Below are 23916 nucleotides of genomic sequence, written 5' to 3'. Positions count from 1 at the left end.
ACTATTTTTCTTAGAATTATGGATTAATTCATGTTTCTGGGTTTCCAAAGTAACACAGGTTTCTATGTGCCTGCCTTGATTTGTTTTATCATTGTAATTAATTCAACTATAATCTTCTCGATAGTTTTTTTCCCCCTGAAAGCTTATACCTACTATACACTCTATGTATTTCTTCTCCTAGCAAGAGACCTTATCTCTAGAGCCTTCTATCTTTGAAGGGATGGTTGCTTTACAATAACAGCCTCCCAAGAAAGTGTGTAAAAGGAAAAACAGTTTTCAGAGCTTTGGGTTCCAAAAGAAGCTGTTTTAGAATATTGGGATTCAGCTCCCGTGTTTGGTTGATAGTTAGTTTGGGTATAAAATTGCAGATTCAAATTATTTTGAAGAGTTTTATATCCTTGCATTCTAGAGTTGTCATTGCAAAAATCTGCTGATATATTTCATATTCCTTGGCATTCATATTCCTAGGACCACTGAATTTTTATTTATTTGTTTGTCCTGAGGCTTTGAGTAGATCTTGCGTCATTCATTATCCTGGACTGAGAGGCTTAGGATCCTAAGGCATGGGAATTTTTCTTGATTTGTTTCTCTGATAGTTTTCTCCTATTATGATACAATAATTATTTTACTGTTCTCATTTTCTGTGGATGGGATTCAGTTAGGGCACATTGAAGAGGCATGCTGGTTCGTTCGTTTGTTCATTTGTTCCTTCCTGTCTGTCTGTCTGTCTTCCTCTCTCTCTCTCTCTCTCTCTCTCTCTTTCTCTTTTCTTTTTCTCTTGAACACAGAGTTTCTCTGTGTAGACCTGGTTGTCCTAGAACTTGCTCTGTAGACCAAGCTGGCCTTAAACTTACAGAAATCCACCTGCCTTTGCTTTCCGAGTGCTGGGATTAAAGATGTGTGCCACCACCACCCAACTGCCCATCTCTTTCACTGTATCTGGGACCTCATCTTGCTGGCTCAGATGCTGGAAATGGCTGCAGTGCTCCACTGGCAATATATAAGGTCATTCATTGGCTCTGGCTCAGTGCCCAGGTTCTCTGCTGGGCCTGAAATGTCCAAGATGGTTTCTTCACAGGCCAGGGACTATGGTTGGGACCCAGATTTGGAACACTTGGGAATTGACTGGGTATCTCCCTCCATACAACCTTTCTGGGTGGACTGGCATAGCATAGCAGTCTCAGCAGTCAGCCCTCACATGCTGGCTGGCTTTCCCTAGAGTAAGTGTTCCTAGAGGTCAAGATGGAAGCTTCGAGAGTTGCTGTGACTCAGCCATGGAAGTCAAATAATGGTATTTCAGTGCCATTGTCTTTGTCAAAACTGAGAAACTAGGATGGTTTAGGCAAAAGGCCTCCAAGGGCATCATCAGGAGATGTGGTTCACCCAGAGATTGACTCTGGCTACCATTCCCAGTTCTGTTTTATTATCTTTCCCTCTGAAACTCTCACTGGTCAAATACTAGGTCCTTTGGTATTTTCAGTCTCTCTCCCTCTTTCCCTTCCCCCCTCCTAGGGCTAGGCAACCACTCTTCTACTAACTACAACCTTAGCCTCCCTATTAGTTTACTAACTCCCAACTCTTCTTTCTTGTACCCTAACCATTTTATTTTTATACCATTTTCTCCATGTGTCACGAATATGGCATCTCATCTTGCCTCTCCGAGGAGATGAATTCCTAGTGGTTTTTGAAGGTCCCCCTGCTTCCTCCCATTGTTTGCTTTCTTAAGGTTCCTCTCGTTTATTTTGGTGCCATGTTAGAGATTTCCTCAGGTCATCCTCGGCTTTCCCTCCATGTTCAAGAGTGAGACACTGGGACGCCAATTGGGAGTTTAGTGGGGGACGTTGGCTTGCTGCCTCTGGGCTTCAAAGTAATGGGGGTGACAGTGGTTATTAGCAAGCCGATCGCCCCATCAGAGATATCTAGATGCTATCTTTTCTCAATGATTATTCAGTTTCCCAGGGTGGTAGGGACTGGGGCGTATCATCCGGTTAGTGGGGAAGTGAGTGGGGGAGGTGCTCCAAAGGTTCAGCCTTTCCAGTTTCTTCCAGTCTCTCTACCTCATTTTTTGGTTCTATATTTCAGGTGCAGGGCCTGGTGCCTTCCTGGGCTCTCTAGGGCGAAGCATTTTCTTTTGGGCTGCATCTTTCTTCAACAATGCCACGGGCAGTTCCCATCTCGTATCCGTCGCCCGTCTTCTGAGCACCCTTTGCAATTCAGACCTTTTCCTCACTGTTACTTTCAGGGCGAATGAGATAAATGCGTGTGGTCAGCCTGACATGCCTATCACAGAAGTCTGAGCTCAAGATATCTCCATCTCTATTTCCTGAAGGAAGCAAAGGAACACACTTATCACTCTTTGCAAGCTTCATTGTGATAAATGTCATACATCCAAGCTGAGTGAATCATAAAGTGAACGCTCACACCCTTGCTGTCCAGGTTGAGAAATGCTCGCCAGCTAGGGCAAACACCGATGTATATCCGGTGCCTTTGTGACTTTGTGCTTTTGTGTTTGGGTCTGAGGCTGTCTGTGACCTTGGTAGCTGGCTGCCTTTGCTCCCACCATGACGTAGTTCTCAGCTGAGGCTAGGTAGTGGCAAGCAGAGGTGCTGACCATGTGAGGAAAGCTGCCCTGCTGGCAGTTTGCAAATGAGGTGGTGACGGCTGCAGGGCACAGGTGCAGCCGGGTAGGGATGTCTTAAGTGCTGGGGAGGTGGGGCCCTGGTCTAGCAGGTGACTTGTGTGCTATACTCTCCTTTGGTACTTTGTCTTCTCTCCTGTTCCCTTTGCTTTCACAGCCCTACCAGCTCTCCTGGGGCTTCCTCTCCTCTCATGGTCCCTCCTATTACCTCAGTGCTCCTGGAATCTGCTTCTGGTTAGGGTCCAGTGCTTTCCCCATCCCACTGTGTCTGAGGCAACTGCCTTATCACCTCCCTTTTGCAAACTCAGTTCTTCCCCTTATGGACAAAGCAGCCACCACACGTATTTCTGAAAACTGGACCTTTTGCTGTTTGACTGTCTTTCTCTTCTACCGTCTGCAGTCAAACGCTCTCAGCTTTGGCCTTCAATGCCTTAGGAGTCAGATTCTTTCGTTTCCTTGGCCATGAACACAGTCTGCTCCTCCCATTTCCTTCCTCTCTCTGCCTCCAGCCCTCTCTGCTGCCCTCAAATTCATTTCTTGGAGACAGGCAGAGCACCCAGACCCTGCTTTGGAGACCAGCCAGGTAGAGTTAACATTGCTTAGTACCCATGTCCCCTACGTTGCCGTCCTCAACCCCCTCCCTGCTCAACGTTTTCCTTTAACTGGCTCCGTTTTGCTTTAATGGACGCAGTCTTGAAGGCAACTTTGAGCCATTACCATAAAAGGACAATCAGCATGACCTGCTCTGAGTAGGTTCCTGTAAAAGCTGGGGTGTTGCAATGCAGCTTGTCCCACCCCATCTTGGGAGCCAGCTGGGTTACATGCAACCCATGCAAAGAAGCAGTACAGTATGGAAGTCCCCCTTTCGCTGGAGGTGTTCAGGGTCACAAACTCTGGAACCAGATTACTCTAGTTCAAGGCTTGCTCTGCTACTTGCCAGTAATATGACCTTGGGCAAGTTACTTAACATGTCTGAGCCTCAGTTTCCCCATCAGCACAATGGGACCAATACTGTTTCTTCCACGGGATGTTGGTGAGTAGTTAATGAGAAGACCTTGTGGATTGCTGCGGTCAGCCTTTGAAAGACAGCTGCCTCATTCTCTCTGATACCTTAGCTCATCTCCCAGTAGGGTGGGTTCTCTTTTCCCTGGACCTCATGGTACTTCCGAATGTATATCTCTTTGTTTCCTTTATATGGGTATGGCGTGCCACTAGGGTGGTTTGCACTTTTCATCTCTGCCTGGATCACCTTGTGTATTTGGAAGTAACGCAGACATCCTGTCTATGCAGGGGCAGCTTGCTATGCTCGCCAAACTCAAGCTTAGAGGGCCAGAAAGGGCACAAGCTGGTGTTTGCCCTCATACCCTGCAGTGATACTCATGGCGAAGGAAAGGATCAGTGGAGTTGGTGTCAGAGATCTGGGGTGCAAGCCCATCCTCTCTCATTTCCATGTTGGGTCTTGAGGCTCTCATTGGACCCCTGTTCATGGGTGAGCTCTCATGCTTTGGTCAGCCCTGAAAGTTGCTTGCTCAGCAAAGACTCATTTTCTCAGGGAGTGGTGACTCGCCTATGTGGGTGCACCCCTGGGGGTGACCTGAGGCTCACAGCTATCTCTCCCTTCATTGGCCCTGTTGTGTCTCGTGCCTTCTGACTGCTTTTTCTCCTACCCTTGTCCTAGTTTAGGGCTTCAAGGTTCTCCAGGGAAGGGCAGCGCCATCTGTAACCAACACATCTGAGGAGATGCTGCAGCCATCTAGCCTTGAGCAAGTTTTCCCAGGTTCCCAGATGCAGATGTCTCTTGCTACTTGAGTGTGGGTTTTAGTACAGTCTATGCCTAGCATACATAATGATCTCCTGTGAAGCCCTGTCTCCCCTCCTCCCCAGCACGGGCCTCTGCTGTTGGTGCACTTATGGGAACCTGTAAACTCCAGTAGCTCCCTCTTCTTCTCTTGCTTTACCCAGCTCCTGCCATTCAGTCGGTGTTTTGTGAATGTCCGTCTGTAAATGTGTAGTCCTTCCTGACATACTCTTGTGGGGTCGTGGCTGCTCCTTTCTGGCATGCTCAGCTGAAGCTGACTTCTGAAGAGAGAGAGAGAGGCATCTGCTTTTCTCTGGCTTTATAATTAGGCTATCGGATAACATCTCCCGGGTTTCTCCCGGGTGCTGCTGGTCTCCATATCCATGAACCATGGAATTGAATTGGGGTGGAGTGGGTTGCCGTTTGGGGGAGATTCAAGTCACCGAGGGTTCAGCCTTATGCTCTGAATCTCTGTGGTGACCTTAGACTGTGCATGAGGATGGGATGAAACACCTAGGTCAACCCTGCTGGGTGTCCATATGTGAGTAATACCTGTGCCTTCCTGTACCGGGGGGCAGAATCTGCCCGCTTCCTCCACTGTGCCCTCTCATTCCTGTCAGTTCTACTGGGATCCTGCCCTCCTTCCACATTGACCCCAGTGTGGCAGGATAGATGTTAGGGCCCCAGCCCCTGTATACACTTGTGGCATCTGGGTGCCCCTTTCTGTCTTTGACCAAGGCAGCAGTGGGGGCTCTCATATCCTAGACTTTGGAGCACCCACATCCAGGTCACCCAGATTTTATATCTGTCCACCTCTGCTCTCTGGCTGGCTTCCTGCTCCTTCTCCATCAGACTTACTTCTTTCGGTTGGGACAATAGCCGTCACCACCAAAGCTGCGGTGGTCATCTATTGTGTTTCTGCTGTATGCACCCAGACACTATGTTGAGGGGTTTCCAAACCTTTCTGAAAATGGCAGGGTAGGGAGACTAACACCACTTCAGATGCAGAAACTGACAGGCAGAGAGGAGAAATAAACTGACCACATGGCTAGTCAGGATTGATGCTGGAAGTCAAATTCAGGCCTCTCAGACACTCACACTAGGGCTCTTGTTCTGCCTGTCTCTCTCTGGCTGGAGCCTGGCTCTCTAACTTGTTCACTTAGCATGGACAGACATTTTCAGACATGAAGACACCCCAGCAAATCTGGATACTAGAATAAGCCTTGAGTGGTCTGGTAAGCTGCTGCTGCTGCTGCTGCTGCTGCTGCTGCTGCTGCTGCTGCTGCTGCTGCTGCTCCTCCCCCTCCTCCTCTTCCTTCTCTTCCTCCTCTCCCTCCTCCTCTTCTTCCTCTCTCTGTCCCTTTCTCTTCCTCCTCCTTCTTTTTCCCTTGGTTTTTCGAGACAGGGTTTCTCTGTGTAGCCCTGTCTGTCCTGGAACTTGTTTTGGAGACCAGGGCCTGGACCCCACAGAGACCTCCCTGCCTCTGCCTCTGCCTCTGCCTCTGCCTCTGCCTCTGCCTCTGCCTCTGCCTCTGCCTCTGCCTCTGCCTCTGCCTCTGCCTCTGCCTCTGCCTCTGCCTCTGCCTCTGCCTCTGCCTCTGCCTCTGCCTCTGCCGCCTCTGCCTCCTCTGCCTCTGCCTCCTCTGCCTCCTCTGCCTCCTCTGCCTCTGCCTCTGCCTCTGCCTCTGCCTCTGCCTCTGCCTCTGCCTCTGCCTCTGCCTCTGCCTCTGCCTCTGCCTCTGCCTCTGCCTCTGCCTCTGCCTCTGCCTCTGCCTCTGCCTCTGCCTCTGCCTCTGCCTCTGCCTCTGCCTCTGCCTCCTCAGTGCTGGGATTAAAAGCATGCACCACCACACCTAGCTTCAAAGCAGACTTCTTTGATCATGAAGCCTTCACTACCAAGTCCCTGCTGTCTGTGTGCTCTGCTAGCTTGTCCAGTGACACATGATTCTCTGCTTGTGTGAAGACTAGTTCTGTAGAGGGAACAGAAGTCAAGAGTCAACTCATCCATTCTGTCTTCTCTGCAGAGGACAGAGCAAAGACATCAGGAAGTAGAGAGTCCATTCATTAGGGCCAGAGCTCAGCCTGACTTCCAAGGTTCCTCTGCTCCCCTGTGCCTCAGGCTGAATTCTCTTGGAGTGTTTGGTTCTGTTCTAGTTTCTAGACTGTTTCAGATCTAATTGGCTCTGTAGGGTGGACCTTGTGAAAAGGTAGAACTCTTAACATTTTCCCTAACTCATAACTGAGCTGCTGGTGCTTATGAGTGCTGGGTTTGGGGCAGAAAGGGCCCTTCAGCGGTGGCAGTGGCAAGGAAGCCCCACTCGGCCCCATGTGTGTTCATGGCCTCTGCTGCAAAGCAAGAACACTCTCATCAGTTGGGGCCCAGGGCATCAAAGGCAGCAGGAGAGGAAGTTAAGCAGCAGGAACTTCCAGCACCCCCTTTCCTTTTCCAGAAATTGAGATATGATTCGTATACCATGAAGTTCATTCTTTAAAAAGTACGTGGCGTTCTCCGGGCTTCAGTACATGCCCAGGGTTGTACAACCATCATGGCAGTCTAGCTCTAGAACGTTTTAGCCACCCATCAGCCGTGTTCCCTTTGCCTTCTCCTTAAAGATCTTGGCAGCTACTGATCTGCATTCTGGCTTTGTATTCACTGGTTCTGGACTTCTCATGGAAACAGAACCATCTGGTGCAGTGCTTCTCAATCTTCCTAATGCTGTGGCCCTCTAATACAGTTCCTCACATCATGGTGGCCCCCAGCCATAAAATTATTTCATTGCTGTTTCATAACTATAAGTTTGCTACTGTTGTGAATGGTAATGTAAATGTCTGTGTTTTCCTATGGTCTTAGGCGACCCCTGTGAAAGGGTCACGACCCACAGGTTGAGAGCCACTGATGTCATATGTGTCCCTCGGCGACCGGCTGTTTTCATTTAGCATTATGCTTTCAAGGTTCACCATATGACAGAGTAATCCATGCATCATTCCTGTTTGTGGTGAAACAATATTCCATTTTATAGACCACTTATGTCTGGTCTATCCATTTGTCAGCTGGGACATTTGGGTCATTTCCACCCTTTGCTCCCGTGACTCATGCTTTGTATCCCTTTTCATTTGCTTTTCTTGAGAAGCTATTCAATGCATACAGCTGTCTGTATTCCCCTAGTTTGGCTAATTTGGAAAGCAAGTGTAAGTGCCCCTGGGGTGGCTGGGGAGCCAGGGTGGCAGGAGCTGAAGGTTTGTGAGAACTCTGCGCTGGAGGGAGGCCTTGCACCTGGCCCCGGGGCCATCTGTTACTAGGTGGGCATTTTCCTGTTGTTGATTATTAACCAGTGGGTGGTTATGATCCTGAGAGCAAATCTCCGGGGGCAAGGGCTGTTGCTGTATTTGAGATGATGAAGTGTTTTCCCAGACATTTAAACAGCCTAGGTTCTTGTTTCTCTCTCAGCATTCGGAGAGAGATCACCACTTTTTTTTGTTTGCTGATTGTTATCTTGTTTTTTTTTTTCATTAAGTGCACACCTGTGCACATGTCTCTGTGTGTGCATGTGTGCATTGGTGTACCTTCATGCCATGGTTTGCAGGTGGAAGCCAGAAGGCAACTTGTGGGGGTTGGGTCTTCCCTCCTACCATGTGGGGTTGGAAGTCGAACCCAGGTCATCAGGCTTTGTGACTTTGCCCACTGAGCCATCCTGCGGGTCCCAGACCACCATTTTATGAATCATATAGGCAATGATGTCATTGCCTTAGTCCCCATTTGTACAGAACTTCATAGTTATTTTTTTTCTTTTCTTTTCTTTTTTTCGGAGCTGGGGACCGAACCCAGGGCCTTGCGCTTGCTAGGCAAGCGCTCTACCACTGAGCTAAATCCCCAACCCCCATAGTTTTATTCCATACTATTGCTTTTAATCCTTCAGAACATCACTACTCCTACATTTGCGTTGAGGCACAGAGCTGAGGTCACATGACAAAGTAGGAGGAGGAGCCAAACCTGAATCCAGGAATCACTCGATTCTAACTGTAGGGCATTCTCTACAAATGTGCAAAAGACATTGCGCTGTTGGCAAGGGGCCGGGGTCACAGCCTTTTGAGGGTAGAGACATGGGACTCTGGATGCTGAGATGGTGTCACAGGGACCTCCCAAGGACACTGCCCAACTTCTACACCAGGCCCCTTTTGTTGAGATTGCATTTTGCTGAAGCCATGTTGGGGCTCTTCTGGCCACCCAGCACTCTCCTCTCTGCCCTGGGATCTCCCAGTGGAGACCATTAGCTCGCTTGGCTGTGCAGTAGCTGAGATACTGAGTGGGGCTGCAACTCCAGGAACCCCGGGCGACCTGCCCATTCAGTGCTCGAAGGCTTCTGTATTTCAGCGGAGAGTAAAATACCCCCCCTTGCCTTCTCTCCATCTTCCTCTTCCCTCCTCCTTCTCACCACCTGTCCTTATTATCGGCACCTTCCTTTGTGTTTCCAAGGGCCCCTGGGTAAATACGGGGCCATGTGTCTTTACAGCATGTGTTCCTGTTTGCCTGGGCTAGTGGGAGGGCAGTTTCCAATCTCAGGTTCACAACACCGTGGCTCACAAGAGACTCATTACTTCTGGTAATCATTTACCTTTCGCTTCTAACAAATGAGAGTGGTCAAGGTTGTCCCTGGTAGAATCACATCAATTTCACCTGCTCATGTGCGATGTGTTTGCTGAGTGAGAGAGAAAGAACAGGAACTCCACTGAGCATGCAGCTCTCACCTTATCTTTATGTCAGCTGGTGACTGGGTCTGGCCCTGGTGTCCTGGGGGGGGGTGGCATTGGCTCACATGTAAATGTCATTGTCATGAGGGTTAGGGCAGGACAAGGTGAGGTTCAGCTGATCAGAGTAGGGTGCCGGGTTGAGGTAGGAACTGGTGGTTCACCTTCTTCATTCTGGCCTTTCAGTCACAAGGGTAGATGTGAGAACTTGTGTATTGCCTTCCCAGGTACGAGAGCTGGCTTGAGGCAACACACATTTCTTTCCTCAGTTTTCTGACATCCAATAAGATGCCAGTAGGAACACAGTGGCTTGATGGCCCCAGGGAAGGGTCCTATATCTTCAGGTTGCTGGCGTTTGGCGTGATGCTTAGCGTCCCTCTGTTTGCAACCAGGTCCCTCTTCCATCTAAGTCCATCATGCACCACGTGATGTGGGACTGCAAGCTTACAGTGCCTTCTCTTCTCACACGGGCACTGGGTATGTTGCAGGCCTAGCTCACGGCCTCGGCTTCACCTCCATCTGCAGAGGCTCTAATGTCAGATAAGGCCCTAGTCATAGGTGCTGCAGGTGGAGATGTCAACATGCTCTTTGGAGGGGACACCCTTTAACCAACAACAGCCATTTAGCTCTTAAACAGGAGGTAGGGATGGAAGCAAGAGTGTGCTGAGAGGAAGGGGAGTGTGCCTCTATTCTAGGTGTACTTGATGTTATCTATATACCAAGGGAAGGCGGGTTCTAACTTATGGCTAAAGGCCCATGTGTACCCTGAGTCTTTTGCAGCACAGTAGCCATCCTGTGTCCATCTCCCATCCCCTCTGGACTCCTAGACCCACCTTGGGAGTTAGAAAGAACCTGTTGGCTATGAGTGTTCCCTCCTGCCCCACTATCACTTGGGAAATCCTTCTGATTGGAAGCTACCTTGTGTGGTCCTCATCATCCCCTGGTCCCAGCTGCTCATCCAGCATCCAGTATCCAGGGGAAGCAGGCTGGTACATGGGAACAGGCTGGGGATTCCTAGACCTTGGACAGTAATTGCATTTACTCTGGCCTCATGGGTGTGGACATGGAACTAGATAGCATGGCCGTTTATAGCGTCCGCCAGTGAGTGATGTGAAAGTCTCAGGACATCATCATGCAGATCCAGGACTGCTGTCAGTTAAGGTCATAAGTCCTCTCCATAAATCATCTCCAGAGCATGGATGGAAGTTCTCAATTGAGCCCAGAGCAACCTGTCTTCTCTTGTGGAAGATTTACCTCTTCTCTTCTCTGTTCTCTGCCAGCTTCCCAGCTCCCAAAGGAGGTGCCCTTACTTTGTCTTAGGATACATGAAGGTGCTATTTTCCATTCTTAATCAACCTTCCCTCTTCCTCTTTCTGGCTTTCTGGGGATGGGCTTATCAAGAGAAGCAGTGGCTGCTTGAAAAAGGGCTGATTTGAAGAGGGAGAAGGCAGAGAGCAGAGGGCAGAGGGCAGAGGGCAGAGGCTGTGCTGGACCAGCTTTGATGGGAGGCAGGTGAGGGCATAGTAGTAGCCACAGCTGAGTTGATGTATGGAAAGTGAGGTTGGTAGCTTGTGTCCAGAGGCACACAAAGCCGCTGCACTTGTGTGTGTGTGTATGTGTGTGTGTGTGTGTGTGTGTGTGTGTGTGTGTGAATCTTGTCCTGTCTGGTTCTTGGACCACTAACAGTCTCCATCTATCCTAAGTCCTTTTACCAAGGTGCAGGAAGAAGTAAGGACAGAGGCAGATGGAGGAGAGAAGGGGAGCTGGCCAGGGTGGAGGTTAGTGGGGTCATGTGGCTTCTGCGCCAAGCCAGATGTTCACCAGCCTCCCTGTCTGACTGCTTAGAGGACAGAGTGGGTGGCTGGCTGCAAGGGCAGCAAGGGGCTCTGTGCTAGACAGTATGACCCTGTTTCTAGCCTGGTTTCCCAAGTGGTGTTAGATTGTACTAGCCTGTGGTCTTGGGCAGCCGGTATTAGACTATCTGGGCTCCAGGCTCCAGGGCTGGGATTTCTCTTTGGAAAGGTAGGAAGCATGGTTCTAGGGCATGTGGGTTTCCTTCATGGAGCGGCCTGGATTGGGGCTGTCACTACTAGGACACAGACTGGGAAGAAGTAGAGTGAGTGTTCTCTCCACTGGGGAATGGTGGGTCTTGGTCATTTAACGAAGGGTAATGGGCTGACTATTGGATGCTTCAGGATGGGGCCCTTGTGAAGCTCGGGGTTTAACAGTTCAGTTGTGATCTGTCAGTTCTCAGTACTATTGCCTTGTCTTTCCATTCTTCCCCTCCAGGGCACATCAGGGTTCCTGGCCCACTGGGGGAATCCCCCATCTCTGCCCAGATGGTCCTGTTGCATAACTTGCTGTGGAAGTTTCTTCCAACCTAAGCAGTCTGGTTGGTGATGGGACAGCAAACAAGCTCTCCCTGGTCACCAGCAAGGGCCAGATGGGAAGTGGGGAGTGTGTGAGAGCAGCGTTTCCATGGCAACACAACTCTGTTTAGCTGCCTCAAACCTGGCCCTACCCTACATAGACTAAAATAAGTTTTACCTGCAGCTCTTACAGCAGGCAGCCCTATCCTCCCAAGGGTGGGTCTATGCCAGCCTTGTGGGGTGTGTGTGTGTGTGTGTGTGTGTGTGTGTGTCCAAGACAACAAAGACACCCATGGGAAAGATAAGGAATCCCACGTGGTGACCCCTTTCCCTGCCTCCCTCTGACCCTAGTCCCGTGTCTTTTAGAACGAGTGGTTCTGAGACTTTGGATACATGAGAATCATGTGGGAATCTGGGTAAAACAGAGTTTTGGGTTTCGTCCATGGAGAGTCTGGCATGCACCTGGGAACTTACACATCCTTCGGGGATGCTGTGGACTAGGGCCTTGCACTGCACTGCTTTTGGTGTTAGCATATCCCAATGGAGAGATGTAGTCAACTCTAGTTTCCTGTGTCTTTCTGAGTCTTCAAGCTCAGCCACTCCTTAGATCACAGAGGGAAGGTTCATGAAGGCCCTTGCTCACAGCTTCTGTGTCCTTTGGTCTCTTTGCAGGAAGCAGGAGCTGGCCAACAGCTCGGATGTGACCCTCCCAGATCGGCCACTGTCCCCTCCTCTCACTGCTCCTCCAACCATGAAGGTAAGAGGCTCAAAGTCAAGAGGTGGGAGGAAGGGAATGCTGGGAGCGTCGTGAAGTCTCGCTGTTGTTTTAGCTTCCGGTCCAGCTGCTTCCGTTCTAGTGGTGCCCATGGAGGGTCCAACACTTCAGGAGTCAGTGTCCTGTTAAGTCTGGTGGAGTGAGGGGAAAGTATGACTGAGGCCTGCGTGTCTGTGCCAAGGGGCTGTGGAGAAACAGGCAGGTGGCAGGGGGATCGGCAGGACGCTTAGGTCAGTGAGAAGCCGTGTGGAATGATGGGACTGAAAACAAGGCGTCCACATTGGAGGAAGGAAGCTGTGTGTTTAAAGGGGCTGCCATGTAAGACAGGCAGGGACTAAGTAGACCCCCTTAGGATTTGGATGACATTTAATCAGCCCCTCCAGGCTGGCTTTGTTACCCTGGTCTCTGTGGGAACGTTGCCTGTTGCTTCAGTCTCTGTGAGAGAATTGTTCTGAGGCTTCAGTCAGAAAGAAACCTCTTTTGGAGAGAACCCCATCTTTAATTCCATGCCTAGGACCTCCCCCACTTCTTAGAAAGGGGACTGTGCTCTCTTCCCATGCCTTTCTGCCTTCAGTCTCCCCCTCAGTTTCCATGGGATGATCACCCTGTCCTCGAGGAGGACTGTTAGATCAGCCGCACACCTCCAACTTCCTCCTCCACATTTGGTTGGGTAAAGACTAGATCTGAGGAAGTCTCCTGCCTCCCAAGTTGTCAACAGGCCTCAAGGCCTGCTGGTATCTTAGTCCTGCCTAAGGCTCTGTTCTGAGATGACTCATAAGAAACAATTTGGCTTCTCCTCCGTGCTGCTCTGTGTGGCTCTCCTTTCCCATGGCATCCCAAAGGCAAAAGGTAAACATCATCTCATGGTATATGTCTACCTCACACTGAGCCACAATGGCAGCAGAGCCCTAATTGGGCCAGGCATTCAGAGATGGGCAGGGTGTGGGCCAGAGTACAAGAGTAGTACATCTCTTCTTTTCTTGGTGGGGATGCCTGGGTGTCCAAAGCCAGGCCACTTTTGTCAGCATAGCCCAGGGTTGTACGTGACCCATCTGCTGGGGTGGTTGGCTGACGTAAAGTAATGCTGAGGAGGACGCCGCCAGTCTGAGTTTCAGCCCTTCGCTCTGCAGAGTTGGTCGTGGGAATATTGCCTCTGCTTACGGACAGCAAGAGTTTATAGGGAGAATGAGGAAGCCTAGGAAGAGTCAGAGAGTTCTCTTGGCAGGCTTCACTCGCATGACTACTCAATTCATTCAACACCCAGTGTTTATTTGAATATTGCATTAGTCAGGACTCCTGTGTGACAGAAACACTACTCACTCCAGCCTAGGAACTTTCCCAGGCATGACTGCATCTGGGCGAGTCTACCTCTCTCCCGCTTTCTTCTGTGATGTTTTTGTTCTTTGTGGAGCCCTGCTTCAGTGATGGCCGGATGGTGATTCCATAGAGCACCTATGGAGTAAGTAGCTCTCGTGGAAAAAGAATAGCTTTCCCCCCCAGTGGTTCTGACAGAGTCCTAGGGAGGAAGCTCATTGGCTAGAGAAAATGGAATGCTGTGATTGGACAGGTCTGAGTCTCATGACCTACACCAGGGAAACTGAGAGAAGGAATGAGAGAATTTCCCTAGAAGGAAACGTGAAACACTGCTGAAAGGAAAACTCAGAGTAGACAGGACCCACTACAGGGAATGCTGAGCCCACAGGCCCAGTGCTGGACGCTTAGTGACCCAGGGGTGGACTGGATACTGAGGTCTCTTTTCCCCTGGGGTTCATTGTTCACCCACGGAGCCAGAGTGGGAAAGGAGCGGCAAGAATGAGGCAGCTTGGGAATATTCTCAGAGGAAGCTCCTTATCACTCAGGAAGGATAAAGTCGTGGGACTTGAGGAGATTGTGGAGTGGGCTGACAGAGCTTCTTTGAGGACATACTATTCAGCTGAGCCCTGAGAGTTGAGGAGATTGGCATTCACGACCCTTGCTCTTCCAAGTGAGGTAAGGGGACCAGACGCACTCTCAGTGTCTGTGAGCTTCTCAGGAACACAATCTCAGACCCTGCTTCAGATTGCCCAGTGGGATCTGGATCTTACCAGTATCTCTGGTGACCAGAGGCACAGAACAACTTGGGGATCTCAGAGGTGAGGTGGAAGGAGAGGAACTGGAAACGACCGGAAGCATTGGACCATCCTGGGTTTGGGTTGGAGAGTCTGGGCCTGAAGTCTTCCTAAAGATTTAAAAAAATTTTCCTAGTTAAGAGCACTGGAAGGGTGCAGTTTTGTTGTTTGTTTTGTTTTGTTTTAGACAAGGTCTTACCATGTAACATTGACTCTTAATCTCTCTGCTTTGGCCTCCTGAGTACTGAGATCACAGGTGACCCCCCCTCCCCCCTGGCTATGATGGGGACTGTGAGCATTTGCCCTAATGGCTGTGAGAAGGATGTGCAAACTAGAACGGAGTGGGAATCAGCAGATGTACCAGATGACACTGTCGGAGTACCAGGGAAGAGCATGTGGTCTTGCCCAGGGCACCAGCAGGCGTATTTGGAAATAGAACTCAGTGTTCCCAGGTGGTAGGTTGATGAGACAAGGTGATTTGAAGAGAGGAGGCAAGAATTGTCTCAAGGTCTGGGGCAACGTAACTTGGTGCAAGCATTTTCTGAGGTGGGGTAGCCCAGCAGGGAGGAGAAGGTTCAGGTTGTTCATGGGGGTGTTGTCCAGGGAAGGCAGCTGTCTAGGGCCGAGGTGGAGTGGGAAGAGCAGAGCTTCTTAGGCTGGTACTGTGGAAGAAGCTGGGCATAGTCACAGAGGGAAAGAGTAGTCACCTCACAGTGAGGGATGAACAGCTGGGCCAGCTGCTGGGAGAGGCCAAATATGGTGTGGACTGCACAGAGGAGCACGGAGCAGAGAGGCCTGGTGTTTGCTGAGTTATGACTGAGACCTGTTCTGGAGAGGTAAGGTGACAGCCGATGGCAGTGCTGAGGAGTGGAGACCCTGAGTCAGAGGAGTACACAGTCCCTGGGAGACCTACTGAAAGGAGAGAGGGGGCGGGGTGTAGGTGTGTCAGGAGCCTTAGGAAGACCCTTGACCATCCTTGGTGAACTCTGGACTTAGGATCAGAAGGCATCCCCAGCTCCAGACTCTGTCTCTTAAAGAAAACGCTTTGAACTCAGCTCAGGAAATCCCCTGCCTATGACTTTTGTGTTCAGACTCCAGAGGCAGGGTTAGACCTAGGAGCTGAGGGAACTGGCCCTGCCCTTAAGATTCTGGTTGGAGATCCTGTGTGTGGGGTCTGTTCTATCTTGTCTCTCAGTGTCTGTCATGGTTGGTTTTGTGGCTAGGTTTGATTCTACGGCTAGGAAATGTCACCATTGTATGAAGGCGACTGCTTTCCAGGGATTGAAGACCACAGTGTGCACAGCACACTGACTTGTTCAGCACAGATGGAGCCCACGGCTCTGCTCAGCCATCAGGGCTGCCGCTCCTTGCCTGTTTGGTCATCCTGCCTGACACTGAGCTACTGGGGTGACTCTTCCTTGGTCTTTGGGGCTCTTGACCTCTGGCTTACGGTGGTTAAATTGTTGTGGACAGCTTGAGACTTCCGGGTTGAAGGGGTGTGGTCTGGGCCGTTGTCTGAGTCTCCCCCTCCTTTTAAAATTTCTTTTCTTTCTTTCTTTTTTTTTTTTTTTCGGAGCTGGGGACTGAACCCAGGGCCTTGCGCTTGCTAGGCAAGTGCTCTACCACTGAGCTAAATCCCCAACCCCTAAAATTTCTTTTCTTTTATTGAATATGTATAGTGGGCTGGAGAGATGGCTCAGTGGTTAAGAGCACTGACTGCTCTTCCAGAGGTCCTGAGTTCAAATCCCAGCAACCACATGGTGGCTCACAACCATTAGTAATGGGATCTGATGCCCTCTTCTGGTGTGTCTGAAGATAGCTACAGTGTACTTTCAATCAATCAATCAATCAATCAATCAATCAATCAATCAGTCTTTAAAAAAAGTTTAAATGTGTATAGCTGTTTTACCTGTGTGTTTTGTGTGTGTAGTGCTTGTGAAGGCCAGAAGAGGGTGCCCTACTCACTTGGAAATGGGCTTATTGATGGTTGTGAGTAGCCATATAGGTACTGGAAAATGAACTCAGGTCCTTTGGAAGGGCAGTCAGTGCTCTAAACCACTGAGCCATCTCTCCAGCTTGCTCCTCACTCCCCACCCCCTATAACTAGGAGATCTTTCCTTGGCTCCCTGTTTTTGTTTCTGTTTCTAGGGTGATATCAGACAATCATATTTTTATCTGGACTTGTTATGCCTTGATAGTTTCATATGCACACACACACACACACACACACACACACACACACACACACACACACACGATATTTGATAAGCACACTCCCTTTCTTGTCCTCACCCTTGCATGCCTACTGAGCCTCTTTTCTTTAAAAGTTCCTTCTCATTTCCATGATATTTTTTGAGACGAGGTCTCTCATGGCTGAGAGTGCCAAGTAGGCCAGTCTGGCTGTCCACCAAGCCCCAGGGTATCATATTTATCCAGTGTCTGTCTCTGTCTCTCCAGAGTTGAGGTTAACAATGCACATTGCTGCACTGGCTCTAAATTTGTTTTTTTTAATTGTGTGTGCACGTGTGCATGCGTGTGTGCATGTGTATGTGCATGAGTGTGTATGTGTGTGCATGTACCACATCGAAGCATGCAGGTCAGAGGGCGACTTGTAGGAGCCGATTTTCTCATTCCATCATTTGCGTCTCGGATTGAATTCAAGTCATTAGGTTTGGCAGCAAGTGCCTTCCCCTGCTGAGCCATAGCTGTTGGCTCCAGGCTCGGCTTTTTAAGGTGTTCTGGGGACTGAATTCAAGTCTGCGTGCTTGCACGACAAGTATTTTACTCTTTGAACCACCTCTCCAGCCCCTTGAATCATTTTTCTGCCACCTGAGCAGGTGCTTGGCGAGAGAAGGGCTCACCTGTTCCCTTTGGTAGTGTGACTCGGGTGCAGAATGCTCCTTTGGGTCAGGGATTGACGATCCATTTCCTTTATAGATAGGTCTAGTCTGGTCCTCCTCTCCCTCTGTGCAGCTTGTTTTCCTAGGGGATTGCCTACCCCCAGTATGAAGCTGAGAAAAAGCTGAGCAGATGGGCTGAAACGGGAGCCCAATTCCCAAGCTGAGGATGGGCAGGGTAGGATGGGAGTGGGGTAGGGGGCTGGCTGCCTGGGTGTGCACTGGATTGCTGCCAGGGTTTTATTCCTCACGAGTTTGGTTTTTGTGTTCACAGGGACCAGTAGGCATTTAGCAGACTCCACAGTGTACCTGGCTTTGTGTGGATTCCCCTGGGATTGCCCAGAAGCACACTGGTCCTTGACCCTCAAGGAGCCTCTACAGGGGACCTTAACTTAGCAGAGGAAGTCAGATGGCTCAGCATGTGACAAGCTCACTGATTAAAAGTGGCTTCTTAGAGAGGAGGAGGTGTTGGAGATGAAGGGGGAGTTGGAAGAGGCCGCAGGAAGCAAGGTTGGGCTGCCCCCTGGAGCTGTAGCCAGACCCTCCTGTACTGAGGAGGGTAGGAATTAGGGTCGACCCTCAGATTCTCTTCCATCAAGGCATCTCCTAGATGCTGATTTCTCTAGGCCATGAGATGGCTGTGACTTGAACTGGCAGAGTTGTCCTTGCAGCCCTGAATAGGCTGGTAGCTGGTCTGTGACGTTTGCTCAGCTTCTCAAGTCCTCCTCATGAAACTCTAAGGCACTCTGGGTCATATGTTCTCCTTTGGAGAAGATGGTGGGGGCTGAGGGTTCTCCTGAGAGAGGTGCAGACTGTCTGTTCCTATGTTAGTCCTTCACGGCTTTGTCCCCAGGGCCACTAATCCCTCCTCCCACTTTCCCTCAGTGTGGTCAAAGCAGCTGTACACACTTTGTATGTGTGAAGGAAGTGAGCATCTGAGGAGCCCTTTGGGCTGTGGTTCAGCTCCCCTCCCCCTCCCCCTAGACTATTCCCCCCACCCCCTGCCCAGACTATTTGCCCACGCACCACTCTCCTTCCTCAACTTGTCACACGGACCTATGGCCAGTCCATCACTTTTCTTTGCTCCTGGTGCCAGGTCCACCCCTCCACCTCCCCTTACCACTGAGCAATATTCTGTCACATAAAGACACCACAATTGGTTTGCTTGTGTTCCGGTTGAGGGACTACTGAGTTGTTTTTGGTTTGGGCCGCACTGATAGTCAAAAGCCGTGATTGTGTGGTATAATCTGCCTGGACTCGTGTCTTCCTTTCTCCTGGATTATCAAGGCATAGAATCACTACATTGAAGAGCAATGGACTTTTTGTTGTTTCTCTTTAGGAGGCCTGAGTCTCATTCTGTAGACTAGTCTGGCCTTAAACTTGTAAATAATCTTACTCCCTTAGTCTCTTGAGTGCCAAAGTTACAGGCATGTGCTGCCATGCCTGGCCTGGTAAAAATCTTTATTTTACTATCATTAGTTTTTCTTGCTGTACTTGTGCATGCTAGGCAAGTGTTTCACCTCTGAGCTCCAGCCTCTGCCCTGAGTCTTAAGCATCACTAGAAACTGACAGACTGTCCGTGCTTGCACAGTTGTCACCGGCAGTGCCATTAGGTCCTGGCTGCTCTGAATTTTTACCATCATCGACCATTGGCAACTTTTAGTGTTTCAGTAATGTACACCCCAGTGTGCGTGTGTGCTTGGCAGCTCACTGTGTTTAATTTGTGTTTTTCTAAGGCCTGATGATGCTGAGCTCAACACAGATCCATGTCTACTACTTCCTTTGTGTGTGGTTTGCTGTCAGGGCCCTGTTCATTTATCCTCGTGTAGGCGTCCAGTGTTCCGTCATCTGTGGAGAAGAGTTCTTCCTCCATTGCATTGCTTGGACGTCTTAGGAAGCCTGCTGACCATAGATGTTCTCCCGTGCATTGCACAGCATCTCTGCCAGCCATGGCACCTCTCTAGCTGAGGAGCTGAAAACACGACTCCTCCTTCTTCCCTGTTTATATAGTAGGCAGTGATCATAGTGTGCTTTCCCGAGAGCTTCCCCATGGCCAGAATCCTGTCTCACCAAGCTCTGTGGAAAGCTCCTGATAGTCATTTGGAGCTGGCATTTGACAGGAATCATTTTTGGATCCTCTTCCTGAAGGAGCTTGGCTAAAGCTTTGCTAAAGGGTCCTGCAGCTGCTTAGTGACAAGCCTGAGGTGTGTGCCAGAGCCAGTGTTCTAACCATTACCCTACACTATCCTAGCCACTACCCCACAGGCTAGAGGATCTTCTCAGCGACAGTGTAGGCACCCGGACTCCCATCTCTTCCCCTCAGTGATGGGGACAACACACCCATAGGAGCTCAATGGCAGCCATGATGTAATCCATGACATAGCAGGTGCTCTGTCACAGACTCCTATGATGGTGATCGAGGACAATGACAATGATGTTCTTGTACCTGAGGAATAGACCAGCATCGCTTTTCTTTAGAGAACCCAGACCTAGCTTGGATAAGCTTTGCCTGTTTCCATTACCTCTGGACCCTTGGTCTTCTGATAGGTGGCCCCATAGAGGAGCCCTGCTTTTTAGAAATCATGAATAAAAGCTGTCTGGGGGGCGGTTTATAGCTGTGATTAAACACCACAACCCAAAGCTACTTGGGGAGGAAAGGGTTTTCTTCTTCTTACACTTCCATATCACAGTCTCTCACTGAGGGAAGTCAGGGCAGAACCTCACATAGTACAGGGACAGGAGGCGGGAGCTGATGCAGAGGCCATGAAGGCTGCTGTTTACCAGCTCGCTCCTCGTGGCTTGCTCAGCCTGCTTCCTTATAGCACCCAGGACCACTAGCTGAGGGGTGGTACAAGCTACAGTGAGCAGGGCCCTCTCTCATCAATCATCGATAAGCAGTCTGGTGGGGGCATTTTCTCAGTTGAGGTTCTCTTTCTGAATGACTGCAGTTTTAAGCTGACAAAAAAACCAAACCAAAACCAAAACCAAAAAGAACCCCCTAGTACAGAGACAGTTGCAGACTTTTCCTGAGGTTTCTAGGCTTCCAGGACCTTGAACTTTTTCTCCTCTGAGTGGGTGGGACAGAACAGTGGGGCTCCCTGAATTGTCTCTTTGGGGACCTCTTTACTGGCTCTCTTTTGATACTGCAGCCCAGCCCCCTTTCCGAACCTTCACACTGGTCCCATAATCTCCTACTGATGTGGACACCAATACAGTCCCCATGACCTGGTCTCTAAGGGGCTTCTTAAAACTTGTCAGACTTACAAAGTAGTAAATGTCACAATTTCTGGAGCCAGTCTGCCAGGGATGAAGGGGCTTCTTAGCTATGTGAATTTTTCTGAGCCTTACCTTCCTCATTTGTAGAGTAGGGACAGGAAGAGTTCCCACGTGGTGGATGCTGGTCAGGAGCTTGTCTTTAGTTGACATTTTCATTCAGAACAGACATGTCTGGCTTGTGCTGCTTCAGTGTCAGTATTGTCCCTCAGGAAAAAAAAAGACTTTCTGCAAGATGATACTTTGTTCCTAAGATAGCAGAGCTTAGGGCTAAGGTTAAAGTTAGGGCTGTGGTTAGGAAGGGATTCAAACCTCTTTTCTTCTGTTGCTACTATGTTTCTTCGAAGGACTTCCTGTCCTCTGCCTTGTCAGACATCCACATCAGAGGAGCCGATACTGTGGGAGCTACTGTCTCAGACCTAAATTGTACCTGTTAGGTTCAGATATCCATGGGATGCTTGGAATAGGATAAAAGTAAGAGATTTTAGCTTACGAGGCAGGCCTGGTGGAGTGGTGTTCTGGAAGCCTGGGACAACTCTTGAATTTTCAGAAGGCTACTCTGATGTAAGCGGGAGTTACACTCCTGGTAGTTTCTGTGGGGACAGGAAGGGCCTGCAAGGCTGTCTTCCTCGTAGAGGCCTGTGGAAGGGGATCGTAGAGAGACTTGGATTGTTCAGGACTATGGGGAGCTCTGAGATTGGCTTTGGAGCATATTTTCTCATCTTTTGGTACCCACCAAGAATTTCCCAAGGCCAGTCCCTTTTCTGCAGCTTGTTGAAACAAGCCTATGTTTTTGGACAGATGCGGACATTGTGGGGAGCATTGGAAGCTCTGGGAAGCAATGTGAGGTACAGCTTGGGGTGCAGAACTCAGCCTGAACTATGTTGTCTGGGTACTGGGTGCCTGAGTCAAAGCTCAGTCTGGCCTGCCTTACTCATTCTGAAGACCTTGATGGAGCACTTAATATTCAGGGTGTCTTCCTAGGGATGCTCCTTGGGCTGTGTATCCTAGTTATGACGCGTGCCTTTGGAGGCCTGACCATTTGTCTTGCCTCAGAATTAGTGGTTGGTCCAGTGACCTCCCCTAGTAAGTGCTGAGTTTGGCTGGGTCTGGCACAGAGTCTTGGCTGTAAACTTGGACTTTGGTTTTCAAAATTTCTCTCTCTCTGTCTATCTTTTCTGTCCTTCTCTGTGTCTGTTTCTCTCTCTCTCTCTCTCTCTCTCTCTCTCTCTCTCTCTCTCTCTCTCTCTCTCTCTGTGTGTGTGTGTGTGTGTGTAGGGAGGACAACCTATGGGAATTTGCTTGGTCCCACCATCTTATGGGTCCCAGGAGTCAAACTTAGGTTGTCAGGCTCAGCCGCAAGCCCCTTTATCTGCTGAGTCATATTGCTTCCCCTTGATCTTAGAGTTTAAGAATCAAAGGTGCCACTCTGCAGATCAGCTCTAACCCAAGCCCATTGGGTCACTGTGTGGCTTAAGGAGGACACGGACTGGCAAGGACTTTGTGACGATCTGGACACCATACAGGTGGTATATTTTAGTTTCTTTAGCAGTTGTCATCATGGTCAATGAACCAAACACCTATAGGGTGGCTTTAATGACAAACTCGTGTTTCTCTTTCAACTGCCCTATGTTGTCCAGAGACCATTTGGCAATCGGAGCTACCAGATTCTGTCCCTAGCCTACTCTTACTCCGTGCACAGGTGTTATTGACCAGTTCCTCATGCCTAGTCTCTGGGGCTTTGGAAGCCAGTGGATGGTGGCTTCTTTTCTTCTTGAAGTGTTGCCACTGGTGCAGTTCCAAGCCCCAAGAGCTTGTGTCTCCTTCTAAGCCCCAACAGATCGTATGTGTCTCCTACCTGTAGTCTCCATCATTCTGGCCCTGACCTCTTGCAGACTCTGTGTTTCCTACCTGTAGTCTCCATCACTCTGGCCCTGACCTCCTGCAGACTCCCTGCTCCTGGCTGAGTGTGGAGCTGGAGTTTTGCATGTTTGGGTGTCTGTTTCTAGAGCCTCTGTAACAATTACCACAAACTTAGTGGGTGGCTTAAAATAACAGCAACGTATTCTCCCACAGCCCTTCAGGCCAGAAGTCTGAAATTAGGGTGTCAGCAGGGCCTTGCTCCCACTGAAGTCTGTGAGGAAACCTTGCTTGTTCTTCTGGCTGGTGATAACTCTAGACATTACTGCTTGCCTTCCTCGGCCTCTGATTCTGTGGATGCTTGTTTCCCTGGGTGTCTCTATGCGTCGGGACATTTGTCCTCGAATAGAGCCCTCTGGGTAGTTAGTCCAGGATAGTGATTGCATCTTGAGAGCTGTTTCAGTTCCATTGTGCTTCTGTGCCTTAGACTGGATAAGTTATAAACACCAGACATTTGTTTCCCACCATGCTGGAGGATGGGGAATCCAAAATCAAGATGCTGGTGGATTTAGTGACTGGAGAGGCTTGCTTTCTGCTTCCAAGATGGCACCTTGCCGTTGTGTACCCACGTGTGGCCCTTGTGTATATGACTACATTTGTCTGTGTAGTGCCCTCCAGTCCCTTTATAAGACACTGATTCCTTTTGTGGGGTCAAAACCCCCATGAGCCAGTCATCAATCTCCCAAAGGCTTCACCTCCAGATGCCATTCTCTTGGGTCTTAAATTCTAACACATGAGTTTGGAGGAATGCACATTCATTCACACCATGGGCTCTGCTAATGTGCAGTCCCCCCCCTCCCCGACGGCGCAAGGTCAGACCTTTGACATATACATATCTTTTGGGTCGGGGTAACATTTGACCCAATATAGAGTCTGGTCTGTTCTACGCTGAGAGCTTCTGGTGGGAGCATGGCAAGGCCCAGAGCCTGGTGGACACTTACTTCACTTGTGTAGCTGTTAGCAGATGTGATTGTATTTGCCTGCATAGAGGAAGAGTGGAACAGGGTTGGAAAGGCCTGACCTTTTGCAGCCAAAGCTCACACAGTCAGGGATGGGACTATCTGTTCCTACTGCTGCCATAGAACCCAGTATGCACAGAGTCCACAGTAGATGCCCAATAAATACTCACCTATAAGTGATGGATGAAACCTCTTGATTGATCCACATTAGAATGTGGATGTGCACGAAAAGCTCAGGATTCTTCTAGAGAATTTCTATTAAGACTTGTCTCTCTTGCAATAAGCAGTAACAAAACCCAGCTTCATACAACTGCTTTTAATGAATGTATACTTATTGTGAAATGTTTAAGCAATGCTAAGGACAAAGAAGTACATTGTTAACATGTTAATAATGCCTTAATGATCCTGTTATCCAGAAATATCCAGTATTACC

At 49.5% G+C, this 23916-nt stretch overlaps 1 protein-coding gene across 12 annotated transcripts in view; it reads left to right on the top strand.

Annotated features, from left to right (window-relative positions):
* Nucleotides 1-23916, top strand: part of Rap1gap2 (RAP1 GTPase activating protein 2) — a 217125-nt gene that overhangs the window by 103561 nt on the left and 89648 nt on the right. For 10 of the 12 annotated variants that reach the window (XR_005489831.1, XM_039086002.1, XM_017597289.1 and 7 more), the window contains one exon: nucleotides 12224-12308. Coding sequence is in view for 11 of the 12 variants with exons in the window: in XM_039086002.1 (XP_038941930.1) it covers nucleotides 12224-12308 (85 nt within the window). In the remaining variant the exon portion in view is untranslated. Of the gene's footprint in view, nucleotides 1-3441; nucleotides 3672-12223; nucleotides 12309-23916 lie in introns of those variants that run through there. The other 2 variants (XM_008767831.4, XM_039086004.2) reach the window with 2 other exon arrangements.

This window comes from Rattus norvegicus, chromosome 10 (assembly GCF_036323735.1).
Source record: "Rattus norvegicus strain BN/NHsdMcwi chromosome 10, GRCr8, whole genome shotgun sequence".
NCBI lineage: Eukaryota > Metazoa > Chordata > Mammalia > Rodentia > Muridae > Rattus > Rattus norvegicus.
Note: the sequence above shows the minus strand (reverse complement) of the source record. Positions and strands in the feature narration are given on the sequence as shown.